The 19,336-nt window shown below is 32.9% G+C and overlaps 1 protein-coding gene across 1 annotated transcript in view; it reads right to left on the bottom strand.

The window, feature by feature from the left end:
* The window catches only part of TECRL (trans-2,3-enoyl-CoA reductase like), a 77,626-nt gene that overhangs the window by 27,325 nt on the left and 30,965 nt on the right, over positions 1-19,336 (bottom strand). Inside the window, exons 3-5 of the mRNA XM_069458185.1 lie at positions 19,237-19,281; positions 11,972-12,075; positions 3,026-3,138 (exon numbers count right to left, since the gene is read on the bottom strand). Of these exons, the coding sequence (XP_069314286.1) occupies positions 3,026-3,138; positions 11,972-12,075; positions 19,237-19,281 (262 nt within the window). The remainder of the gene's footprint in view (positions 1-3,025; positions 3,139-11,971; positions 12,076-19,236; positions 19,282-19,336) is intronic.

Genomic DNA, 19,336 nt, shown 5'->3' with positions numbered 1-19,336 from the left:
TGTAATGCCACTTTCTTAGACAAGCTATCTCAGAACTCCCATCCAGGTCAGATCCTCTTCTTTTATACTCTCAAAGCATCCAACATAAAATATATATATATATGCAATTGGTTCATCTGTCTATTCATCACAAACATTTTTACTGGGTGCTTTTTCTCCTGTATGTCAGGTAATGTGTTAAGCAGTGAAACAGACTGGACATCAAAGTATATCTATTGTAAAATTTAAACTCTATTGAAGGAAATAGACAAACTAATAGATCTGTGAATATATAACCTTAAAGTAACAAATTGTATATAAATAAAAATCATTTTAGTAGGATATTTTGAAAGGAATAGGAATGACTACCCCCAAGTAAGAGAGTTTGAACCTCTATTTGAAATTCGTATAAGAGGAAGGGAAGAGGTAATGAGAACTTGGCATGGGGAATGTCATGTGTAAATACCCCTGTGTGAAACGGAACATTGCAGTTAATCCATAGACAAGAAAGGTCACTGTGGCTGGAGTAGAGTGATTAAGAGTAGGAAAAGCTTGATTTGAGATGAGAAATTCAGGGTCAAATTCATACTCTATCTTCTAGTATCCAAATGACCTAAATATTTACATTTTGCTTCATAATTCACTTGATGTTCAGATCCTTTTTTTTTTTTAACAGACTGCTAACTCTATATTCCAGTCTAACATCTTGAATAATTATTCTCTTTCTCTTTAATGTGGCACATCTTTCTGAGAGAGAGATAGATAGGAAAAGAAAAAGAATTATTTTCAAAATATGCTAACTACCATAGTTATATAGTCTTCATTTATAATTACTCTACTCTCTTTTTTCAAAGTGCTATTCAATTTTGGATTTTGACTTACAAAAGGTAATTTTCAGTTTTTTTTTATCATTAGCTGAGGCATTATATATTTCCTATGCAGTGTTGCCAATGTGTTTTAGAGAAGTATTTATATCTTGAGTTCTATCCTTGACCTTTCAACTTTATAATTTAAAGCTTGTTTTGATGATATTCCTGAATTTCCTGATTTCCCTTTTATTTTGTGTGTATGTGTTTTTTTTTAATTTCAAAATATTTGGGGCTACAAATGTTTTTGATTACATGCATTGATTTTGTTACGCTTGAGTCAGAGTTATAAGTGTGCCCATCACCCAGGTAGTGTTCATTGTACCCATTAGGTAGGTTTTCACCCACCTTTTCCTCCCTTCTTTTCTCTGCTTGATTTCCACTGAGTTTTACTTCCCTTTGTGCACATGTGTCTCATCGGTAGTTCCAATTTAATAGTGAGTGCATGTGGTGTTTGTTTTTCCATTCTTTAGATACTTCTCTTAGGATAATGGTCTGCAGTTCCATCCAAATTGTTTCACAAGGCCTTACTTCATCCTCCTTTATGGCTGCATAGTGTTCCATGGTATAAATGTAACACATTTTGTTAGTCCACTCAAGATTGATGGACACTTGGGTTGATTTCACATCTTTGCAAATGTAAATTGTGCTGCAATTAACATTCATATGCAGGTATCTTTTTGATAAAATGACTTCTCTTCCTTTGGGTAGATACCCAGTAGTGGGACTGATGAATGAAATAGTAGTTCTACTTTTAGTTCTTTGAGGAATCTCCATACTGTTTTCCATAAAGGTTGTACTAATTTGTAGTCCCACCAACAGTGTGTAAGTGTTCCTTTCTCTCTGCATCTATGTCAGCTTCTATTGTTTTTGCACTTTTTAATAAAAGCCATTCTAACTAGGATAAGGTAATACCTCATTGTGGTTTTAATTTGCACTTCCATGATGATGAGTAATGCTGAACACTTTTTCATATGTTTATTGGCCATTTGTCTATCTTCATTTAAAAAGCCTCTGTTCATGTCTTTTGCCTACTTTTTAATATGTGGTTTGTTTTCTATTGATGATTTACTTAAGTTCTTTGTAGATTCTGATTATTAGCCCTTAATCGGATGTATAGCATGCAAATATTTTCTTCCATTCGGTAGGTTATCTATTTGCACTGTTGATTGTTTCCTCAGCTGTGCAGAGGATTCTTACTTTAATCAAGTCCCATTTATTTATTTTTGTTGTTGCTATGATTGCCATTGATATATTCTTCATAAATTCTTTGCCTAGGCCCGTGGTCCCCAAACCCCAGGCTGCAGACTGGTACAGAGACCTTCACCACTCCCTGGCCCCACTCCCTCGTCTGTGGAAAACTTGTTTTCCATAAAACTTAGGAAGGTGGGGTGGGGCACACAGCAGGTGATCAGTGGGTGAGCTAACGAAGCTTCTGTATCTACAGCCTCTCCCCATTGCTCACATTACCACCTGACCTACTCACCCCCAGTCTTCTATGAAATTGGTTCCTGGTGCCAAAAAATAGGTTGAAGGTTGGGGACTGATAGCCTAGGCCAATATCTGGATTAGTTTTTCCTACACTTTCTTTTAGATTTCTTATGGTTTCATGCCTTATATTTGTCATTTATAAATCTTAATTTATTTTTTGTGAGTGGTGATAGCTATAGATCCTCAATCATTCTTCTGCATGTGGCTAACCAATTTTCCCAGTACTATGTATTGAATAGGGCTTCTTTACCCCAATGTATATTGTTGCCTGCTTTGTTAAAGATCAGTTGGCTGTATGTGGATGGTTTTATATCTGGGTTATTTGTTCTGTTCCATTGGTCTATGTCTCTATTTTTTGACAACACCATGCCGTTTTTGTTACTATAGCCTTGTAGTATACTTTGAAGTCTGGTAATGTCATGCTTCCAGATTTGTTCATTGTGATTTCTCTTGGTAACTGTGATCATTATTCACTTAAATTACCTCTACAGTAAGGTATACTTACTAGTTCCTTGTTAACGAATTTGCAAGCTGGTTTTTGTACACTATTTACAGTTATGTAAAGTATATTTCCATAAAGTTGAATCTACTTTAACTGGCTTACCAATTAAAGACAACCTTTTTTGATATAGTATCTGCTTACTAGTTCAACTGCTCCTTAACCTGTATGTACTACATGAGTCACTTACTGTACCACGGGGTGGCGTAATCTAGAGCTCTCTTTCACATCATATATATACGGAATCCTCAAATAAAAAAGGAGGTATATAAGCAGAGGTCCTGTGTATTCAGCCAAAAATACCTAAAAGAAAGAAGGTGATTTAGATTAGTACATTTTTACAGACTTTTTAAGGTTTACTTTTGACCACGAACATTAGCACATTGCATAAACTGGTGAAATGAACAAGAGAATATTTATTCTTGTAAAATAATTAGCCCAGGTTCCAATGCAAATAATAAATCTTCGTGAAAGAACTAGCCAAGAGTTAAAGAGAAAGGCTAATTTATGAATAGTTAATTTAAAAACAAAAACAAATATTTCACCTAATCAACTGATCTCTTCAGAAACAGTACAAGAAAGATTTTGTGTAAAAAAACTATTATAAATGTATGTTTTTATGTATCCCTAGCCCAATACACACTCCATCGTCTACAAAAACTGTCCCAGTCAATGAATGGAATGGGCTACACTACCTTTGTTTTTTCTTTTCCTTTGCTTTCTTTTTGTCTTTTCATGGCCCTGTCATCTTGGACTCAATTGATTTGGCCCTGATTCAAATTGAAATGTCAGTCCTCTCTACTGGAAAGTTTGTACTTTAATTCTAACGAGTTCAGTTGTGTAGCTAAAAGAATTGACTTAAAAATACTAGAGCTGGGGGTAACCATCTGTGTGGAGAGAGAGATCTGAACTATAGGGAGACACTAACAAGATTCAAAGAGATAACAGAAGATAAGAATGCTTGATTGCAGAAAGATTAATTAGCTGACTGGTTTTCTGAATCTGGTAACTGCCAATTATTTGGCTTTGTTTTGATGCTAAATCCAGGTTAAATTCTTTCTGGAATATAGAGACAGAGAGGAGAAAATAATTTAATTCTTATTGTTCAAAGATAAAAATACATACATGATAATAATAAATTTGACTGCCATTATCAATTTGGTATGCCCTCACCTCTTACCATTATTATTTGAAGTAGAAAACTTGAATATAGACATTTTGCTCTAATATCCAGTTGTGAACACTGACTAGGAATTAATGTTCACATTTCTGGTGATAATTTACAGCCATATAGTTAATATTTGTGATACATGTGGATGGTTTTATATACATACATGTGTACACACATGTATGTTTGTAGTTTTATATATATGTATAGGTTTATCCATATATATATATGATTATATACACATATGTGAACAGCTATCTATATATAGAGATTTCTTGTTATATGCCTTTTAGAAATATGTATTATCTCATGAGCCAAGAAATACTGTATGTACGAATAAAAACAATATATCTCATAATTCAGTAAAAAAGCAACCTCATTTTAGAGACTGTCTTAATTTATGGCTTACAACATGCCTAATTATTCTGATATAAAGAGAATGTTTACCATTTGTGAATGTATAATGATACAAAGTTAATACTCTGGAAGAGTGAAGAGGGAGATTGTTTGAAAACAACAAAAAGTTTAGAATATTTATTTCAACACCACTTGATCTAGTAAAGTAAAATTTGACCAAATTTCCTAGGAATGGAAAAGTGCTATGAACAGTAGTGAACTTGTAGCAATGTCATTCTTTATTAAGTTAATAAAAATGCTATTGCAGATATGAAGTTTCTTTGGATCAGAGGAAATTAAACTACAATTTTATCTCAATCATATCTTAAAAATACTTCAGGAGAGTCTACTAGCATACAGAAATATGATTTAGCCAGCCCAATATTTTATTACAAATATTGTTCATGCTGGAACATGGAGGTTAAAACAGTACCAAGATATGAGGAATATGCCCTGAAAGCACTGGAGAATGATAATAAAAAAACTTTCGGACAATGCATCTTTCTTTAAAAAAAATACATTTAGGTGCAAACAGAAGAAAGAAGGAAAGATGTTTCATTAAATGTACAAAGAGATCAGAAAATAGTTTCAGAGTAAGGAAAACAATGGTAGATAGATAAATACTAAGGCAGCCTTCTGAAAATGAAATTGCTCTTTTTCTACCAAAAAATAGAATGTAAAAACAAAAAAAATATAAAAAACAAACAGATTATGTAGGCAGATGTAGACCAAGCAAAACATAAGAAATTACAAAGAATAGAAATGCCATAATAATCTGAAATTTTAGTAGAGAATTTATATTCTAAAAAGGTAGAAACACCTTATTCTTATTTTGAAGATACACACTACATTTAAGTTCCAATTTATTTCCATTAGAAAACTGTATTCATGTTTCCCCTTCCTAAAAAGTTCTCTGTATTAAACTAATCAGATGCTTTAAATACAAAATTCATTATTTCTACTAGGCAAGCAAGGTATTTGGGAGACTTTGGAACCTCTGCGGAATCTTAAATTTGGTATATGTCTAAATAAAAAAGAGAGTAAGACAATAATCTGTTTAAAAATATGAATGGAAACATGAGGTTGCAATTGTGAATTGTTTAGGACTCATGTATTTAGACCGTGCTTAATGCATTTCATTCTATCCTGAAAAAAATCATTTTATTGCTATCAATATTAGGGTGTTTTTGGACTTACTCTCGTTTTCTAAAATTATAATTGGTATTTGAAAATAAAACAAATGGCATATTTCAGATTTGTTGAAAATTAACATCAAAAATTAAGTAATTCCAACTTTAATTTCCTAAAGATAAGAGAGCTACTGAATGAAAGTAGGAGAGTATTTCCCAACAGTAGTATAGCAAAATCATTTTGTACTTAATGAATACTAATGAATTTAGTTTCATGCAAGCTGAAGATTGTTTTTCTTTTTACTTTTTCAGAGTTTGACTGATAAATAAATATCATATGATGAAAAAATCTATACTAGGGAAGAACATACTAATGATCCCAGGGGAAAAAAATGATCAAGATATTTTTTAACAAATGTTTTCAGTCTTCAGAGAATCACTGTTAGTGAAGAATTAGAAGGTCAACATTGTTGAAAGGGGGCTATAAAAAATGAAAATCCAAAGGTAAGAAGCAACAGCTGCTCCAGATGGGAAGGAATCAAGGAAAGAACTCTGGAAGTATGAAGAATCAAACAGAAAGGACACCCCCAAAGGGGGAAACCAGCTCTCTAGCAATGGATATCAACCAAATTCAGAACACTGAAATGACAAAAGAAGAATTTCAAATGTGACTGTAAGAAAATTCAATGATAGCAAGAGCAAATGGATATCCAACACAAAGAAAGCACAGAAGAAATCCAGGAATTAAAAGATGAATTGACTAAAGAAATTGAAATATTAAAGAAAAATCAAACAGAACTTCTGGAAATGAAGAATTTATTTCAAGGAGTTACATAACACAGTGGAAAGCTTCAAAAATAAGGTAGATGCAACAGAAGAAACAATCTCAGGGATTGAAGATAACATCATTCTTTTTTTTTAAATTCAGAATGTTACGGGGGTACAAATATTTAGCTTGTATATTTTGGCTTCATACCACCAGAGTCAGAGCTTCAAGTATGTCACCTTTCAATTAAACAAGACAGTTGCAGAGATAGAGCAGAGAAATGAGAGAAAAGAGCAAAGCCTACAAGAAATGTGGGATTATGTAAAGAGGCCTAACGTGAGAATCACAGGCAACCCTGAGGGTGAAGAAGAAAATACACAAGGCTTAAATAAACTGTTTGAGAATATAATAAAGGAAAATTTCCCTGGCCTTGCTAGAAATCTAGATATCCAGGTACAAGGAACTCAAAGGACTCCTGGGAGATTCATTGCAAACAGGAAGACACCACAATACATAGTCATCAAAGTGGCCAAAATAAACATGAAAGAGGCCCTCCTACAAGCTGTAAAGTGAAAGAAGCAGGTAATCTACAAAGGAAAACCCATCAGACTAACTTCAGACTTCTCAACTGAGACCTTACAAACCCCATAAAGACAAGATCTGCCCTCCAGGAAGTACTGAGAACAGCGTTACACATGGAGAATACAAAATAGACACTCACCAGTGTAAAATCATCCAAAAGCTAAAGGTCAAAGGCCAGATACTCCAATGGCTCAAGAGAGAAGCAACAAACTCAATGCAGCAGAATGAACAGAAATCAGCCCCACTTATCAATTCTTTCAATAAACATGCATGGCTTGAACTGCCCACTAAAAAAACATAGTCTGGCTGAATGGATAAATATACACAAGCCAAGTGTCTGCAGTCTTCAGGAAGCACATCTAACCCACAAGGATGCATTCAGACTCAAGGTTAAGGGATGGAAAATAATATTTGATGCAAATGGAAGCCAAAAGAAAGCTGGCGTACCAGGTCTGATTTCAAATACCTTATAGTCATCAACTCAAGAAAAGTAATGAAAGACAAAGATAGTCATTATATAATGGTGAAGGGTACAATTCAAAAAGAAGACATAACAATTCTAAATATGCACCTAACTCAGGTGCACCCAGATTCATAAAGCAAATCCTACTTCATCTAAACAAAATGATAAACAGCAGCACCATAACAGCTGGGGACTTCAACAGCCCTCTGACAGAACAGGACAGATCCTCCAAACAGAAAATCAACAACAAAAAAGAATGGACTTAAACAGAACTCTGGAACAAATGTGTCTGCTTGATATTTATAGAACATGCTACCCAAAAACCATTGAATATAAGATTTTCACATCAGCTCCTGGGACATTCTCTAAGATTGACCATATCCTATACCACAAAACATGTCTCAACAAATTTAAAATAATAGAAATTACACCAAGCAACTTCTCAGACCACAGGGGAGTAAAATTAGAAATCAACTACAACAGAAACACTCATCTCTACACAAAGTCACGAAAACTAAACAACCTTCTGCTTAATAATTACTGTGTTAAAGAAGAATTAAGATGGAAATCAAAAGATTCTTTGAACTAAACAAAAAACGAGACACAAGTTATCAAAAGCTGTGGGACGCAGCTAACGCAGTACTGAGAGGAAAATTTATATCCACAAATATCTACATCCAAAAGGCAGAAACACTAATCAACAATGTAATGAATTGTCTCAAAGAACTGGAAAGGGATAAGAAAACCAACCCCAAACCTAGCAGAAGAAAAGAAATAACAAAGATTGGAGCAGAACTAAATGAAATTGATAATAAAAAAAACTATGCAGAAGATTAATAAAACAAAAAGTTGGTTCTTTGAAAAAATAAATACAATTGACACATCTCTGGCTAGATTAATGAGAAGCAGAAAAGAAAGGGCTCTAATAAGCTCCATCAGGAATGAGAAATGAGAAATTACAACTGATACCACTGAAATACAAAATATCATCTATCTATACTATAAAAACATCTATGCACATAAACTTGATAACATGGAGGAAATGGACCAATTCTTAGAAACACACAGCCTCCATAGGCTCAATAAGGAAGAAATAGAATTCCTGAAGAGGCCAATATCAAGGACCAAAATTGAAGCAGCAATAAAAACCTTCCCCGCCCCCCCCAAAAAAATTCCCAGACCAGATGATTTTACACCCGAATTTTACCAGACCTACAAAGAAGAACTGGTGCCTATCCTGCAGAAATTATTCCACAACAGTGAGAAGGAAGGAATTCTCCCCAACACGTATTATGAAGCCAACATCACCCTGATGCCAAAACCATGAAAGGATGCAACAAAAAAAGCAAACTACAGACTAATATCCCTTATGAATACACATGCAAAAATTCTCAAGAAAATTTTAACAAACCAAATTCAGGTGCTTATCAAAAAAATAATCCATCATGACCAAGTAGGCTTCATCCCCAAGATGCAGGAATGGTTTAACATATTTAAATTATATATTTATATATTATATTTAACTAAAGAGGTGAAAGACTTCTACAGGGAGAATGATGAAACACTGAGGAAGGAAATTGCCGAGGATGTAAACAGGTTCAAAACCATACCTTACTCATGGGTCGTCAGAATCAACATTGTTAAAATGTCTATACTACCCAAGGTGATCTACAGATTCAATGCAATCCCTATTAAAACACCATCATTTTTTGCAGATCTAGAAAAAATAATTCTACACTTCGTATGGAATCAGAGAAGATCCCATAAAGCAAAGGCAATCTTAAGCAAAAAGAACAAATTGTGAGGCATCAATTTACCAGACTTCAAGCTATACTACAAGGTTATAGTAACTAAAACAGCATTGTACTGCCCTAAGAACAAAACATAGACCAGTGGAACAGACTGAGAACCCAGATATAAAACTTTCCTCATATAGCCATCTATCTCATTTTTGACAAAGCAGACAAAAGCATACACTGGGGAAAAGATTCAATAATTTGTATGTGTTTAATATTTTAAGAGTATACACTATTATCTCATTGGATCTTTTTGTTAACTACTAAAGTTAATAAAAAGAAGCTATAACTACCAAAATGACACAGAACTAATAGTAAAGAAATATATCACTATTAATCCAAGATGAGGCAAGAAATAAAAAAGAGAAATAAGGATTATAGAACACAAGACAACAATTTAAAGAAAATATTAAGTTTGGAGATTAAAATGTATAATTCTTTATAATAACAATAAGTTAGACTATTTCAAAGAGTAAATGGTTAAACAAATTCTATTCCATGCATAAACTGAATACTATTTCCCAACACAATGCAACAAAGTATTGACACCTGCAACACACAGGACAGATCTCAAGGGCATTATGCTTAGAGAAAGATCAGTCTCAAGAAATTATTTCATTCCATTTATATAGCATTCTCCACATTACAAAAATATGGAGATGAAGAACAGATTGGTGGTAACACCAGGACAGAAAGAAAGAGTGTGTGAATATATAGGGGCAATATGAAGGATTTAATGAATCAAACAATTCTCTCTCTTAATTTTGGTGGTAGATACAGGAATATATACAAGGAATAAATTGCATAGAACTGTACGTTTACATGTACGCACATGAATCAATGTAAAAGTAACATTTTTAGTTAACGGTATTTATAAAATGAGGATCATTATATTAGCGTATTAACTTATCCTAACTTTTTAAATAAGGTAAATGAAGCAAGATTCTTCTCAATATTTTGTGACACACACTTACTTGGTGAAAACTATTAAAATATTTATTTTGACCTTGTTAAATTAATTTTTTCCCAAAATAATCTATAAAATGTTTTATTATAGGAACACATTTTAATATTTTATAAATGTACAGAATATCATGTGTGGTAAAATAGTGCCTTTGTTGTATAATTTAGTCGATAGAAAGGGGGTGTGATTGCAGTCTAATGTGTATAATTTTAGCATTCAATAGAACTGACTCATTCGGAGCAAAAGGATATTTAAAAATATCTCCCTTATTTTGAGAGTTCTCTTTGTCACATAGATGACTTTCCTCTCAAATAAGCTATAATTTTCTAGTGCTATTGTTATAGAACTCTGCCTTAGCGCTTCTTCTTCTCAGTGCTTATCCAAATGTTGCAGCTGGGATTTCTAATGAATTCACCGTTAATGCTGCTCACTCTGACAAAATTTCTGTAAAAAGAATTCCTTTTCATTATAAATGTGGACAAAGACCCTCTGACTACTTTAACCTTTGAAAACCAAATCTACTTGTCTGAAATCTCTTCAAGTAAAGGTCTGTGGACATCACATTTAAATATAGTATTAAAATCTTTGTTTATACAATGCATATATCAACAGGTTGTTTTCTAAACATTATAATTCGCTTCACAGTAATTCAGAAGATCTCAACTCAGTTTTCAGTGTAACAATTTATTGCTCAAAAGCTTTGTGAACTTTGTAAACTAAATCAACTATTTAACTAAGAAAACGCCCACATACAAAACTAATTGTCTAAATATAGAAGTAAATATACCTCAAAAGTTAAGACTGTTAAAAAAATATTAACAGATGTGGCAATATTTTAATTAATAAATGTAAAGTTGAATTTCTGTTTTAGAGAATTAAGTGCTAGTATATGAATTATCCAGCCTTTATAATAATTTTTAAAATTGATTGTTTAACTGCAAAGGAAAAGCTCAAAACACTATGAGTAATAATGTTAATACTGGCAGAAAGAAAAGCCATTTTCAATTGAAAATATTTAAAATAATCATCATAAATATATAACGGAATGTAATTGAAAATAATTTCATAGTTTAAAAAATACACATAACAGAAGATTGATTTTACTGAATGAAATAGAATGTACTATTCTTTATATATCAATGTTGAATTTATTAGAGTAACTCATTACCTCAGTTATTAAATATAATATAGTATTTCCACTTGCCACTGAAGCTATTCCATTGATTTATTTTATTGCTCAATAATGGAATAAATTATCGAGTAATTCAAAACTTCATTCATCGTTAGTTTTCACTACCTCTTAGACCTCCATATCTTTTAATGTAGTCCTCATTCTTCTAATACCATTGAATTCAGATGCATTGAAAATGCATTCAAAATAGAGACCTCTAGTTTTCCTCCACAAAGAGCCAAAAGTACACCTTCACAAGCTGAAAGTAGTCTTGGTTTTTCACTCTCACAGTTTCCAAAATTTTCTTCTGCTTGAGAACCTTTTTTTTAACTGTGTATTCTATCCTATCTCTTTCCAATGTCAAGAGGTTTTTTGATATCCCTAGTATATTAGAAGAAAAAGGTAAAAAGATACCATTTAACTAATAAAGAATAGGAAAAGCAGAGATCAAGTCTTCAGTCATAAGGTGAATTGACATAAAAAAGGAAATTTATCTTCTTTTTTTTCAACTGTTGATTTCTATTGCTTCAATTCTCACATTTAATTTTGACCACTGATCGTAGTAAACATAGAAAATTAAAAATATTGTTTAGTACAATATTTTGTTTCAATATTAATTCATTTGAAATAAAGTGTCTGTCATCAAATTATTTAAAGTAAAATGTAGGACATGTATATTGCATTTCAAATTGACACCTACTGTGATCCAACTGACTTGTTGGCCAAGGTCTGTAAAATAGAGTGTGACAATGGAGGAAGCTGCAACACTTTGAATGGTGATGTAGTCCTTCAAAAAAGGCCCACCTAAAATAAAAATAATAAGAAAAATATTATTTAATCCAATTTCAAGATATAATGTGAAATCAGAAAAAAACTAAGGATTAATTTTATATAGAAATTATAACATACATCTTCAAAGTAAAATAAAATGTGAACAAACTCATTGTATGCAATACATCTGCCAACTTTACAATGTACAATGTTTTCCCAGTGCCATCTAATGAAAGTTCCAACTACAAAAGATGTAATATTAGGACTAAGGTACAGACTTTTTTTTTTTGAAGTATAGTTTTGGGTGTTAGGAGACCTAAAATCTCAACTATTCTCTAAATGAATTATTATAGGATAAATTACTTGTGGGTGGATGAATTCCAACGGTCACTCCAAAGAACCAGGGGGAGTGACATGATTTACCTTTTCAAAAGGCCACTCTGGAAGCTATGTGAAAAATCGCAAGAAGGGAAGCAAGAGGATTATTTAAGAGGCACTTAAAATTGATCAAGTGGGAGATAATGTTTGTTCGGATTAAGGTAGTACCAGTGCAAATGCAAAATATATCAATTCTATATATATTTTGAACATATTCTAGCTTGAACTTAGTGACAAATTGGATGAGAGGAGAAGACTCAGTGATATAATTATTAGATTTTGACCCTGAGCACTTAAGTGCACTATAATCTCATTAATTGACATGAAGACGACTTAGGAAGGAGTAGGATTTCAGGGTGAAAATTAGGAATTCTGTTAAGGTACTTTAAGTGTGTGAGAACTATTTGTTATTCAAGAAAATTATCAATTAGGCAGGTGGGTATATGTGTCTGTTGACAGTCGAAAGTCATTAATAAAGCCCTGGAGCTTGATGAGATTGTTTATGTATTCAGTCTGGAAAGAAGAGAATGAAAACAAACTGAGCACTCCAGCATTCCAAGATTTAGACATAGTAAGAGGAAGGTACAACAAAGGTTACTGAGAAGGAGCTGCTCAAAAAAAAAAGAGGTAAAAGAAACAGAATTGATCCCATTTTTTAAAAAATAAATGCTAGATAAGTCTGAAATGTGTACACTGGAAGATATGTACAAAGTGTCTTTTTAGCACTATTTTTAATAGTAAAAAATTCAAAAAAACTTGTGCTCTTTAATGAGATAACAGATCAATATGTTTGTTTTATTCAAACAAACGTGTACTGAACAGAAAGAAAAATAAGTAGACTAGAGCTACATGTAACAAAATGGATGAATCTCTCAAATGTAATGCTGTTACTGTGTTAATATTGTTATTATTTATATTATTCATATTATACTTTTGGTACTTTATTTGTGATTTATATTATCCTCATCATGAAAAGGTGTCATTTCACTCTCAATCTTTGAAAGAAATAAGAAAATGTTAATTCGAGTCTACCATTAAATGATTTTCAGAATCCAAGACATCTATTTATATTTATAATTGCAGGTCTTTAAAAGTAAAATGAAAAATATACAATCGTATATTACATTTTAAGGTAATAATTTGTTAAATTTACTTTTGATAGAATTTAAATAGAATTTAGATGAACATATTAATATCTATGATATTCTCTGTAAAATAAAAATTTTATAATTTTTGAAGTCTAATTTAAATGGATTAATATTTGCTACATATACATACATATGTATATATATCATTGCATATAAAGATAATTTGATATTACCTTGGGTATGCGAATGTAGCCCTCAGTTCAGCAAAGAAGATATATGTGGTAGGCAGAATTCATAAGATCATCCCCAAGATTCCTGCTTCCTATATAACCACTGGAATTCTAAATATGATATGCTATCACTTTGTTGATTAAGTTATCTTACACAGCTTTTAAAGGAGAGATTATCCAGGTGGACCTTACTTAATTGCATGAGTTTTTAAAATCTGTGTGTACAAATCAGAGAGAGAGAGAGGAATTCAGAGATACAATGCATTAGAAAGATTCACTATGCTACTGCTGCTTTGAATATAGAGAAGGCCACTGTCAAGGATACAAGTGGCCTCAGAGAACAGAGAGCAGCCACTAGGAACTGACAGTCTGCAAGAATATATGTACCACTGTCATACAATTGTAATAGCAAACACACAAACCAACATAAAATGTGAACTTTTCCAACAACACATGTGAATATGGAAGTAGGTTCTATTCAAGAGTCTTCATATGAGAAGCCAGGCATGGTGGCTCACACCCGTAATCCTAGCATTTAGGAAGGCTGAGGCAGGAAGATGGCTTGAGGCCAGGAGCTTGAAACAAGCCTGAGCAAGAAATAGACCCTGTCTCTGCAAAAAATGATAACATTAGCCTGGTGTGGTGGTGCATGCCTGTAATCCCTGCTACACTGACAGAACAGGATAGATCCTCCAAGCATAAAATAAATAAAGAAGAGCTTGATTTAAAGGGCATGTTAGAGCAAATGGGCCTAAGAGATACTTACAGAACATCCTACCCCAGAACTACTGAATATACATTTTTTGTATCAGCACATGGAACATTCTCTAAGATTGATCACATCTTAGGCAACAAAACATGTCTGAACAATTTCAAAAAAAAAGAATTCATACCATGTATCTTCTCAGACCACAGTGAAATAAGATTAGAAACAAATTCCAACAGAAACACTCAATTCTGTGCAAAGTCATGGAAATTAAACAACCTGTTGCTAAATGATTATTGAGTCAAGGAGGAAATTAAGGTGGAAATCAAAAGATTCCTTGAACTAAACAACAGGTGGGACACAAGTTACCAAAATCTGCGGGATTCATCAAAAGTTATCCTAAAGGGGAAATTCACAGACATACATGCCTATATCCAGAAGACATAAATATCACAAATCAACAATCTAATGGATCATCATAAGGAACTAGAAAAGGAAGAGAAAACCAATCCAAACCCCAGCAGAAGAAAAAAAAAATAAGGTCAGAGCAGAACTAAATGAAATTGAAAATAAAAAATAATACAGAGTATTACTGAAACCAAAAGTTGGTTCTTTGAAAATTGATACAACTCTTGCTAGATCAACTAGAAATAGAAAAAAAAGGACCCAAATAACCTCAATCAGGAATGAAAAAGGAGATATTACAACTGACCGCACAGAAATACAAAATATCATCTATGAATACTATAAAAATCTCTATGCACACAAACTGAAAAGCATTGAGGAAATGGATCCATTCCTAGAAACACAGCCTCCTAAGAGCCAATCAGGAAGAAACGGAATTCTGAAACAGACCAATTACCAGCAATGAAATTGAAAAAGCAACAAAAAAAAATTTTCCAAACCAGATGGTTTCACAGCCAAATTTACTCAAAATTACAAAAAATTGTATGTATACTGCAGAAATTATTTCATACCATCGAGAAGAAAGGAATCCTTTCCAACTTATTCTATGAAACCAGTATCATCTTGATATGAACACCAAGAAAGAAAACAACAAAAAAAGAGAACTACAGATAAATATCCCTTATGAATATAGATGGAAAAATACTCAATAAAATTCTAGCAAAACAAATTCAGCAGAACATCAAAAAAAAATCCACCATGACCCAGTGGCCTTCATCCCAGCAATACTAGGATGCTTGAACATATGTAAATCCATAAATGTGATTCATACAAAAAGAAGCAAAAACAAAGAACATATGATCATCTCAATAGATACAAAAAGAGAATTAAACAAAATTCAGCACTCTTTTATAATAAAAAATCTTAAAAATAAAATAGGCATAGATGGAACCTACCTGAAAATTGTAACAGCCATATAAGAAATCCATGACCAACATCATACTGAATGGGGAAAAGTTGAAAGCATTCCCACTCAGAACTGGAACAAGACAAGTATGTCCACTGTCACCAGTTCTATTCAACATAGTACTGGTGGTACTATGATGCTCTAGTAATAGTCCTAGCCAGAGCAATCAGGCAGGAGAAGGAAATTAAGAGTATCCAAATGGAGAAAGAGGAGGTCAAGCTATTACTCTTTGCTGATGATATGACCTTACATCTAGAAAACCCAAAAGATTCTGCCAAGAGACTCCTGGAATTGATAAATAAATTCAGCAAAGTCTCAGAATACAAAATCAATGTACACAAATCAGTAGCATTCCTATACACCAACAATAGTGAAGTTGAGAATCAGATGAAAGACCCAACACCTTTCACAATAGCAAGGAAGAAAATAAAATACCTAGGAATGTATTTAACAAAGGAGGTGAAAGATCTCTACAAAGAGAACTGTGAATCACTGAGGAAGGAAATTGCAGATGATGTAAACAAATGGAAAAACACATCATGCTCATGGATCAGCAGAATCAACATTGTTAAAATGTCTGCACTATCCAAAGTGATTTACAGATTCAACGCAATCTTCATCAAAATACCATGTCATTTTTAGCAGTTCTAGAAAAAATAATTGTATGCTTCATCTGGAACCAGAAAAGAGCCTGAATAACCAAAGCAAAAGGAACAAATCTGGAGGAAGTCTTTAAGTTAAACTATAAGGCGATAGTAATTAAAACATCATGGTGCTGGCTGTATAGAGGGATAGACTAATGGAACAGAATAGGGAATTCATATATAAAACCATCCACATATTTTCATGTAATCTTTGAAAAACAGACAGCATTATACCCTGTTGAAAAGAAACCCTATTCAATAAATGGTGCTGGAAAAATTGAATAGCCACATTTAGAGTATTGGAGCAGGATCCACATCTCTCACCACAAACAAAAATTAATTCAAGAAAGATAAGAGACTTAAATCTAAGACTTGAAACCGTAAGAATTCTAGAAGAAAATGTTGGAGAAACTATTCTAGATATTGGTCTAGGCAAAGAGTTTATGAATAAGACTCCAGGAGAAATCACAGCAACAGCAAAATTAAAAAAAAAAAAAGGGACTTGATTGAATTAAAAAAGCTTCTGCACAGCCAAGGAAACAATCAACAGAGCATATAGACAACCTAAAGTATGGGAGAAAATATTCATATGCTATACATCCAATAAAGGGGTAATAAATAGAATCTACAAAGAACTCAAGCAAATCAGCAAGAAAAAAATCAAAGAGCCCCATGAAAAAGTGGGCAAAAGACATTAACAGAAACTTTTCAAAAGAAGATAGACTATTGGTCAACAAACATATAAGTAAAATGCTCAGTGTTTCTAATCATCAGAGAAATGCAAATCAAAACCACAATGAGATATAACCTAACCCCAGTGAGAATGGCTTTTATCAAAAAGTCCCAAAACAATAGATGCTGGCATGGATGCAGAGAAAATGGAACACTTATATAGTCTTTTTTTCTTTTCTTTTTCTTTTCTTTTTTTTTTTTTTTTTTGAGACAGTCTCAATTCTGTCACCTGGGCTAGAGTGCCATGGCATCATCAACCCAGCTTACAACAACCTCAAACCCCTGAGCTCAAGCAATCCCCCTGCTTCAGCCTCTTGAGTAGCTGGGACTACAGGTGCATGTTACCACGCCCAGCCAATTTTTTCTGTTTTTTTTTTTTTTTTTTTTTTGTAGAGACAGGGTCTTGCTCTTGCTCAGGCTGGTCTTGAACTCCTGATCTTAAGCTATCCTCCTGCCTTGGCCTCCCAGAGTGCTAGGATTACAGATGTGAGTCATCGCGCCCAGCTGAACACTTAAATACTCTTGGTGGGACTACAAACTAGTCCAACCTCTATGGAAAATAGTATGGAGATGTCTCAAAGAACTAAAAGTAGAACTACAATTGTATCTAGCAATCCCACTGCTAGGCATTTGCCCAAAGGAAAAAGAAGTCATTTTATCAAAAAGACACTTTCACTCGAATGTTTCCTACAGTACGATTCACAATTGCAAAGATTGGAATCAACCCAAGTGTCCATCAATTTATTAGATTAATAAAATGTGGTATATGTACACCATGGAGTCCTACTCAATCATAAAAAAAATTATTAATACTTTTTGCAAAAATCTGGATGGAACTGGAGCCCATCCTTCTAAGTGAAGTATCGGAAGAATGGGAAAAAAAAAATACCACATGTACTCACTATTACTTTGGAACTAACCAATCACACTCTTGTGCACAGATGGAAGTAAAAATCAACAGAATTCACACAGGTGGGAGGTGGGAGACAGGATGGTGAAATCATATCTATTGGGTACAATGGACACTATCTTGGTAATGGGCACACTTATAACTTTGACTCAAGCAATACAAGAGCAATTCTGTAACCAAAACATGTACCCACATAATATTCTGAAATTTAGAAAAGCCAAAAACCAAAATAAAGATCATGATTAAATTAAAATGGTAAAAAGAAAGAAAGAAAATGTAACTTTTAAGAATGTCATCAAATCCTGTTTTCACATGCAGGTCTCAGAGGAGGACTGAATGTTTAAGATAGCAATGAGAACACACCCACATTTGAGTGACTCAGAGTTGTCTTTGAGTGCTTATATTATCTGAGAAAGGACAACCTGAATATCTGCAAAAGAACTAGAAAAAATTTCAATTCATCATTGCCTGAAAAAAATTTGGATGTCTTTTGTAGATTTGCTATTAAAGAGTTTGAGTAAGCATCCCTCCAATATCTTGCAAAAAATGTTCATGCTACCCACGGCTTTCATTAAAATTAAAAATCTCCAATTTAAGATCAAGTTGATATAGTATCAATCACAATGATTCTTAATACTACCCCATTTGTAAGTGTGTCTATTGGTAAATCTCCTAAGAAATCAGTGTTTGAAATTTTGAGAAACTTGAGGCTTACTAGTGTATATAATATTTCTTCAAATTAATTAGGTTTTGTTCCTCCTTACCTCACTTATTCTGCTTTATAACAGAAAAAATAAAAAGACTAAAAAATTGAAAGAGCTAAGCAGTATTCCTGAGAACAACACATTAAGGCACAGTAGAATGAGGGCTTTAAGCAGTAAAGCTTTATAGACAGAAAGATGTATGTTTTGATCCTGCTTCCAAAACTCATAGACAGTGAATACGTGAAAAAAATCTTTTGAGACTAAAATTCTTTACCTATAAATTTAGAACACTAGTTTTTTTGGCACAATCAAATGAAATAATATTTACTAGTATCTATATATTTACCAACTGGTAAATAAATGTCAACTATTGATGATAGAAATAGGATTCTAAATTAAATAAGTAGGTGAAAATAAAATTGGTTCTTACCACATTCTAGCTGCAGACCAACTCGAGAAGGGTACCACTTTGGATCTATTCAATAAAAAATATTTAATTGTCAGAGAAAGCGTATATATATATTTTATAA

This window comes from Eulemur rufifrons, chromosome 24 (genome assembly GCF_041146395.1).
Source record: "Eulemur rufifrons isolate Redbay chromosome 24, OSU_ERuf_1, whole genome shotgun sequence".
Lineage (NCBI taxonomy): Eukaryota > Metazoa > Chordata > Mammalia > Primates > Lemuridae > Eulemur > Eulemur rufifrons.
The sequence above is the reverse complement of the archived record's forward strand: the minus strand, read 5'-3'. Positions and strand labels throughout refer to the sequence as shown.